Source organism: Puntigrus tetrazona, unplaced genomic scaffold (genome assembly GCF_018831695.1).
Source record: "Puntigrus tetrazona isolate hp1 unplaced genomic scaffold, ASM1883169v1 S000000513, whole genome shotgun sequence".
Lineage (NCBI taxonomy): Eukaryota > Metazoa > Chordata > Actinopteri > Cypriniformes > Cyprinidae > Puntigrus > Puntigrus tetrazona.
The window spans coordinates 113,696-122,500 of record NW_025048150.1 but is presented as its reverse complement, the minus strand read 5'-3'; the positions used below and the strand labels follow the sequence as shown (position 1 = coordinate 122,500).

General features: G+C 45.1%; 1 protein-coding gene across 1 annotated transcript in view; it reads right to left on the bottom strand.

Moving 5' to 3' along the window:
- Nucleotides 1–4,766, bottom strand: part of LOC122334310 (inactive dipeptidyl peptidase 10-like) — a 36,033-nt gene extending 31,267 nt beyond the window's left edge. The window contains exon 1 of the mRNA XM_043232109.1: nucleotides 4,622–4,766. Within this exon, the coding sequence (XP_043088044.1) occupies nucleotides 4,622–4,687 (66 nt within the window). The 5' untranslated portion in view covers nucleotides 4,688–4,766. The remainder of the gene's footprint in view (nucleotides 1–4,621) is intronic.
- Nucleotides 4,767–8,805: the final 4,039 nt, after the last annotated feature.

Sequence of the window (8,805 nt, the reverse complement as noted above, 5' to 3'; positions counted from 1 at the left end):
AGTGGTCAGGACAGAGTACTGCAGCACACCCTTCATCTGGACATCACTCACACACTACACAGTCTGCAAACAGATCGAAATGAGATTCTCTCAGTCTAAAGTCCAGGATTTAATATCAGCTCATGACCAAATATCACTGATGTCCAAACCTCTGTGTATATATATATATATATATATAAAACCTTTGAACTCCTCCCTTGAGTGTATAATTTAGTTGATATTTCATATTACAGAGATCTGAAGAAGCCTAGATAGTTTTATTCACTTGGTTAACTTTTTACAAAGCCTTGTAAAACATTGATAAAAGTACTAGACACGAGACGGTCCTCACTACAGAACAAGATCTGATCCAACTCCTCCCACCTACACCCCTGGACCTACCTGTCTCCACCCCCGATCACTGAACCCGCCCACCTCTACCCTTAACCTACCTGTCTCCACCCCCCGATCACTGAACCCGCCCACCTCCACCCTTAACCTACCTGTCTCCACTCCCCGATCACTGAACCCGCCCACCTCCACCCTTAACCTACCTGTCTCCACCCCGATCACTGAACCCCCCCACCTCCACCCTTAACCTACCTGTCTCCACCTCCGATCACTGAACCCACCCCACCTCTGCCCACCTCACCCCTGAACCTACCTGTCTCACCTGAACCCGCCCCACCACACTGAACCCACCCACCCATCCCCAATCACTGAACCCCCACCTCCACCCTTTAACCTACCTGTCTCCACCCCGATCACTGAACCCACCCACCTCCACCCTTAACCTACCGGTCTCCATCCCCCCCGATCACTGAACCCGCCCACCTCCACCCTTAACCTACCGGTCTCCATCCCCCGATCACTGAACCCGCCCACCTCCACCCTGAACCTACCGGTCTCCACCCCGATCACTGAACCCGCCCACCTCCACCCCTTAACCTACCTGTCTCCACCCCGATCACTGAACCCGCCCACCTCCACCCTTAACCTACCGGTCTCCATCCCCCGATCACTGAACCCGCCCACCTCCACCCTTAACCTACCGGTCTCCATCCCCCGATCACTGAACCCGCCCCACCTCCACCCTGAACCTACCGGTCTCCACCCCGATCACTGAACCCGCCCACCTCCACCCTTAACCTACCTGTCTCCACCCCCGATCACTGAACCCGCCACCTCCACCCTTAACCTACCGGTCTCCATCCCCGATCACTGAACCCGCCCACCTCCACCCTTAACCTACCGGTCTCCATCCCCCGATCACTGAACCCGCCCACCTCCACCCTGAACCTACCTGTCTCCACCCCCGATCACTGAACCCACCCACCTCCACCCTTAACCTACCTGTCTCCGATCACTGAACCCCCGATCACTGAATCTACCCGCCGACCTCCACCCCTAACCTAACCTACCTCTCACCCCGATCTCCAGTTTATATATATATATAGTACAATAATTTAATACAATAAGGTCTACATATAAGGTCTTACAATAACATCTACCCGTCTGTCTGTTTTCAGAGCACAGTTCCTCACGCCGACCCCTGACCTCCGTCACGTGCAGCACAGATCCTCGAGCAGACGGCGAGCGACTCGACAGCAGTAACATGAAGACATGAGATCCATTACGACTGGAGATGTGTGGGAAGAGAGCGCTGCTGAACCACACAGACCAGAAATGAACAGATGTCTGTCTGATCTGATCACGTCTATGATGGTAAATGTGATGAAGTGATGGAGCACTGAAAACACAGAAGATCTCTCTCTTTGAGCACAAAACAGTCCTTGAGATCTAGTAAGAACACTAGGAAATGAAGTGAATCATCCACAGAGACACCGGATGGGCTTCAGTCTGATAATCGAGTCAAGTCAGTGCTGTTTAATACGGTTTAATACTGAAATCTGATGATTATACAGGTTAAAGAGAGACAAAACACTATTTATTATCAACAAGAGTCCAAGATGTTAGGAGGTCTGCATCGAAATACATTTACAAAAGTCCATAGAAAGCACATGAACTGTAAGTAAAGTGTCTATTGTGGGTGAATAAAACGTCAAAACTTGGTTGAAATAATGTAATTGTTATTCAGTATAAGAGAATATTTAAGTAAAAATTCAAACATGCTTATTCTGACTTGTACATATTAAAATATATAATCTCTCATACTTTTTATTCAATTTTATTGTGTTGTAAATTAGTACAAAAAAGTACTGACAAATAGGCAAAACCTAGGATAGTGGCAAATTTTAAAAGTGTAAATTTACAACTAATTAGTATTTGTTTAGAAAGTAATTTTTAATAAGTCAGAAATTGATTTGTTGACATTTTAGTGGGTGTTTTCTGTAAACTGGGAAAATGTATGAGATTTATTTTTTGCTCAGAAAAACAAAAACAAAAACTGCGATTAAATTAAACCGAAGACTTTCTCAAAAATCTCAAAAAGCAACATTTTACATTCATTGTTTTTATGCTTAACATTTATGTCTGTTTATATTACTGTATTACTTAGAAAAACACACAGAAAGCGTCATTGTTTATTAATTCTTATTAACTAATTCTTACATTAAATCCTCACTAAACACTGTTTGTTGCTGCAGCGTTTTCAGAAGCGGTGTAAACGTGTTTAGAAGCAGAAAGCTGGCGGATGTTTGTACAGTATATAAACACATAAAGGCGCTCTGTTTGCGTGTTTCTGCATCTGTTGCGTGGGAGCTCGTCTCGTAGAGTTATGCAGCACATTAGCGGTCTGCCGCCCACAACAACCATCCTCATCTACAACAAGCATCTTTAATTCCTCTTTGATGTGCCATAAAACCAATAACGGGAAAGAGTTTACAAACCCCAGATCAACGCTAATGGCCAGAACATGAATGATTTATCTGTGCTTCGGATCGGAGCCAAAAGAGCCTGTGCTGGACCTGAAGGTGTCTGAAAACACTGATTTCTGGACTTCTGTGGCAGACGAGCGTCTGATTACTGTACAGAAACTACCAGAACGGTCTTATCTGCTGCACAGATCGACTGCAGGCCGGAGGGAGGTTTTCATATTATTTTAAGAGTATCTGATGACTAATGACTCTAAAAGAAGTTGACTATTAAAAAGAGTAGAGGAACTGATACTCTAAAACTCATCAGATTCAATTCAGTGTTGGTCATTAAACAAGCCATAATGTGCCACGAATCTGTGTGATGTATCCGAGCAGAAGAAGCTCTCAACTTCATCTCTCTGTTAACCTCCACAAAGCATCCCTCGGTCCCTTTTCTTTTGTCCTTCCACTTCCTCTGTCGTTCTCTGTCACTTCCTCTGATCAGAGTCTCCAGCGCTATCAGATCTTCTCCAGACGAGACGCATACAAACACCCTCTTCATTCAATTACAAAACTCTTAACTAATTACACCAGCGCTTGTCACGGATACAGATACAGGGTTCAGTCTAATATTGGGAAGTGACTTGGAAATGTGTGTGTGTGTCTGTGTAACATGAGTTCCCATTATGAGCATATCTGATATCACAGAGCATCTCTGAAGGTAATATGAGCACTCAAACACACACTAAGCTCTGTGTGTGTGTGTGTGTGTGTGTAATGATGAGATGATGGACTGATGCATGAATGACGTTTGATGCTGACTGACCTCTAGTGTCCAGCACTGATGAAAGATTGAAAGATCAGATAGTCACACACACACACACACACACACACACTCTCTACAGTAGTGAGATGTGAGAGAGACGCTGCTGGTGTTTTCCAGATCGCTGTGGAGATGAAGGTGAGTCACTCGAGGAGACTACAGCGAGGAGGAGGAGGAGGATGAAGATCCTCTGCTCCAGTCCATCATAAACGATCAAACATTTATGAGCCGCTCAAACATGACTCCCGACTGGAATAAACTACACAAAGAGACTTCCTCTACACAAATCATCAACCATTAAAGAATCCATGCACCTGTCCAAGTACATCTGCAGCGGAACGTCCTTCAGAATTATTCATGTCTTTTATGAATCAAGTTATTTTATGTGATTTCATTCTATAATTTCTTTCTTAAATCAATTCAAGCTTATTGTGTCTCAGTCCATCTCAAGCTGTTACTCCTTGAACGATCTGTCTGAACTCGATCTGAATTCATTTTGATCGTTTGGAAAGAAACCTGAAATCATTTAAATACTGAAATCTGACTGATTCATTGCCTTCAAAAAAAGCTCAAAATCAGTTTTGAATTATTAAAGAGACTTATGATACATCTGAGAATCATTTATTTCTCTCATCCTGAATTAATAATAGATCAAATTCTGTGTACACACCATATACTGCAGGTAACCCAGAATATATGAGACAGTGCTCTAATGAGAGTCAGAAAAAGAAGAAAAAAAACCTTATCATGCATTCATAAATAATCTAATCTTCTTTCTTATGTTTCTGGCATTGTTTGTGTGTTATGTAGTAAGCTACACGAAAAAGTGAAACAAAGACAAACAACCGCATCACGGGAAATATCACGACATTAAACTGAACGATTATCGATCATCCGCGTTTGATTAGTTTAGTTCAGTCAGTATGTCACTGGTTGCATTTCGAGGGGAAAAAAACACAAAAAGCACAAAACTCCAGCGATGTCAACGACAGAAAACACTTACTGTGATGCTCTTGGATGATGAAGACTGACATTTCACCTGATGAGAGACGCTGGCCGTTTGATTCATCGAGGAAAAGATCCAAAGTGATCGATCAGTTCAGTTCAGCGAGTGATTGTCTTCTGATGAAGATCTGAGCCTGCACTGAGCGATGCTCTCTCTCTCTCTCTCTCTCTCTCTCTCTCTCTCTCTCTCTCTCTCTCTCTCTCTCTCTCTCTCTCTCAGGTCTCTCTCTCTCTCTCTTCTCTCTCAACTCTCTCAGGTCTCTCTCTCTCTCTCTCTCTCTCTCTCTCTCTCTTCAGGTGTTTTGGATCTTCACATCAACAAACTCAGGACTCGTTTCAGTTTGATCCGGTTCAAGCAGTAAGACGCTCTTTGTGTGTTTAATATAATTTGATCTGGAGTTTAGGAATATTGCAAGTGTGACACGAGATTCTGACTTCTCGCGATTCTTCTCTGCTTATTCTTGAAATTTAAAAATTAAATTTTTATGCCGTTTGGAGAGATGACATTATTCGACCTTAAAACTAAGTAACTAACCCTAATATAGTGCTTTGATGCAACCTGTGTTGTTAAAAGCGCTATATAAATAAAAATGATTGATTGATTGATATATGACCCTGCCCTGTACCACAAAACTCACATTGACATGTATACCTTATCTAAAAGCTAAACAAGCTTTCCATTGATGTATGGTTTGTTAGGATAGGACTTTTTTTTCCCCAAAACGTACAAAAGATCTTCATGGAACATGATCTTTACTTAATATCCTAATGATTTTTGATCCTAATGAAAAATTGTTAATTTTTTCAAACAATATATTGTTGGCTACTGCTACAAATATACCTGTGCTGCTTATGACTGTTTTTGGGCTCCAGTCAAGTCAAAGTTTATTTATTTTGCTGTACAAGCATGAAAAAGACAGTATGACATGGTGTTTGAGTGCCTAAATGACCCTAGGAGCTAGGTTGTCCGGGGCTATATGCTGCTGGTAGGGTCTCCCAAGGCAAACAGGTCCTAGGTGACAAGCCAGACAAAGAGCGGTCCACCTCACCCCTTATGGAGAATAACATTAATGGAGTCGCGGCCTGGGCACCTGGTGGCCGGGTCTTGCCCCACGGGACCCGGCCAGGCTCAGCCCGAAACAGCGGCATGGGGGAACATTTGGCAGAGACCTCTGTCAGGGAGATCTTCAACTCCTGCCTCCGGCAGAACTTTGACCGGATCCTGAGGGAGGCTGGAGACATTGAGTCCGAATGGACTATGTTCTCTACCTCTTTGGTCGACGCAGCCGTCCGGAGCTGTGGCCGTAAAGTCTCCGGTGCATGTCGTGGCGGCAACCCCCGAACCTGATGGTGGACACCGGAAGTAAGGGATGCCGTCAAGCTGAAGAAGGAGTTCTATCGTGTCTGATTGGCTCGTGGGACTCCTGAGGCAGCTGACAGGTACCGGTGGGCCAAACGGACCGCTGCCCGGGTGGTTGTGCAGGCAAAAACTCTGGGAGGAGTCTGGGTCTGGGAGGAGTTCGGGAGTACCTCAGGTGTCTGGATGTTGTAGGGCTGTCTTGGCTGACATGCCTCTGCAGCATCGCGTGGACGCGGGGGACAGGGCCTCTGGACTGGCAGACCGGGGTGGTGGTTCCTCTTTTTAAGAAGGGGGACCGGAGGGTGTGCTCTAACTATAGGGGAATCACACTTCTCAGCCTCCCTGGGAAAGCCTATGCCAGGGTACTGGAGAGGAGAATTCGTCTGATAGTTGAACCTCAGCTTCAAGAGGAACAATGCAGGTTTCGTCCTGGACGTGGAACACTGGACCAGCTCTATACCCTCTTCAGGATGCTGGAGGGTTCCTGGGAGTTTGCCCAACCATTCCACATGTGTTTTGTGGATTTGGAGAAGGCATTCGACCGGGTTCCTCGTAGTGTCCTGTGGGGGGTGCTCTGGGAATATGGGGTATGGGGTCCTTTGCTAAGGGCTGTCCGATCCCTGTATGATCAGAGCAGGAGCTTGGTTCGCATTGCCGGCATTAAGTCAGACTTGTTCCCAGTGCATGTTGGACTCCGACAGGGCTGCCCTTTGTCACCGGTCCTGTTCATTATTTTTATGGACAGGATTTCTAGGTGCAGCCGGGGGCCGGAGGGGGTCTGGTTTGGTGACCACAGGATAGCTTCTCTGCTTTTTGCTGATGATATTGTTCTGTTGGCTGTATCTGGCCAAGACCTACAGTGTGTACTGGGGCGGTTTGCAGCTGAGTGTGAAGCGGCTGGGATGAGAATCAGCACCTCCAAGTCTGAGGCCAGGGTGGGTTGTCCCCTTCAGGTTGGTGGGGAGCTCCTGCCACGAGGTGGAGGAGTTTAAGTATCTTGGGGTCTTGTTCACGAGTGAGGGAAGGATGGAACAAGAGATTGACAGACGGATCGGTGCAGCTTCTGCAGTAATGCGGTCGCTGTACTGGTCTGTCATGGTGAAGTTCTCGATTTACCGGTCGATCTTCATTCCTACTCTCACCTATGGTCATGAGCTTTGGGTCATGACTGAAAGGATGGGATACAAGCAGCCGAAATGAGTTTCCTCCGTAGGGTGGCTGGGCGCTCCCTTAGAGATAGGGTGAGGAGTTCAGTCACTCGGGAGGAGCTCGGAGTAGACCCGCTGCTCCTCCACATTGAGAGAGGCCAGCTGAGGTGGCTCGGGCATCTGTTCCGGATGCCTCCTGGACGCCTCCCAAGGGAGCTGTTCCGGGCATGTCCCACCAGGAGGAGGCCCCGGGGCAGACCTAGGACACGCTGGAGAGACCATGTCTCTTGGCTGGCCTGGGAGCGCCTCGGTGTTCCCCCGGAAGAGCTGGAGGAAGTGTCTGGGGATAGGGAAGTCTGGGCGTCCCTGCTTAGACTGTTGCCCCGCGACCTGACCACGGATAAGTGGAAGAAGAGAGAGAGAGAGACAGGAGCCAATGAAGAGAAACCAAAATAGAAAAGATGGTCCCACTTCCATGTTAGCGTTAGCGAACGCAACCTGTCTGTAGTCTGGTGAGGAAGGCCTGACTGAGAGTAGTCTGTACCGGATTAAATAAATCCGCCTAATTATTTCAGAATCTTTAAAAGAAAGAAAAGATTTAATCTTAGAGAATTGCATCAGCTGGAAAAAACTAGATTTATATTAAATTGATTTGTTATCTATTCCAACACAGTACTCTTAATACCAGTCCATATGAGATGATGTGGTCTTCAGTGTCACGCAGATGTGAGATTGAGGAGCAGAAGAACAGCAGGGAAAATCATTGAAAACTTTCAATAGGTGTAAAAAAAACTTTAACCAGTATCAAGAGATTTCACTCTTAGAAAGAAATGGGAGTTTGTTCTTACTTCCAAAATTGCAACAAATAGGCTACTATTCCCAACAAAGATGGTTTCCTTTTACCAGTAATCATATTAAAAGATCAGTCTCTCTCTCTCTATATAAACTTTAAAATGTGAATTCAATAAATGAAAAGCTTCATATTTTTAAGATAGTCCATAAAATATGTAAAATTGTAAAGGTTTGCATCATTTCATCACTTTTGTGCCCTTCAGCTGGATTATCAATTAAACCATGAATTGGGAAGTTAGCAATATCTTAGCTTTTAGCAGCTTGACTAGAAATAAAGACTCATTTGCTCCCAGTGTGCTTTTATTGAACTTTAAAACAAATATCATTTTCATCATTTCATTTTTATTTATATAGCGCTTTTAACAACACAGGTTGCATCAAAGCACTGTACAGTATAATGACAGGGATATATAGTGACGAGAGTGACCAATTTCTTATTAAATGCAGAGACGGTCTCTGTAGTCAATTCAACGATAGTCACTAGAAGTTAAGTGTCCCCAACCAAGCAAGCCAGAGGCGACAGCGGCAAGGAAACAAAACCCCATGCATATAGAATGGAGAAAAAAAACCTTGGGAGAAACCAGACTCAGTTGGGGTCAGTTCTCCTCTGACCGGACGCCCAGCACTTAACCTCCAGTTCAATTTTTAAGCGCAGCTGTGTCAGGTAGTGTAAATGACTTAGTGTGTGCGTGTGTGTGTGTGCATCAGGATCTGGTGATCTGTCGACGGGCGCATCTAGGTTTGATATGCATAAGACGACATGTGAAGTCTCTTATTTTCATTCCTGATGATCATCACATTCATCAAACTGACACAAACATG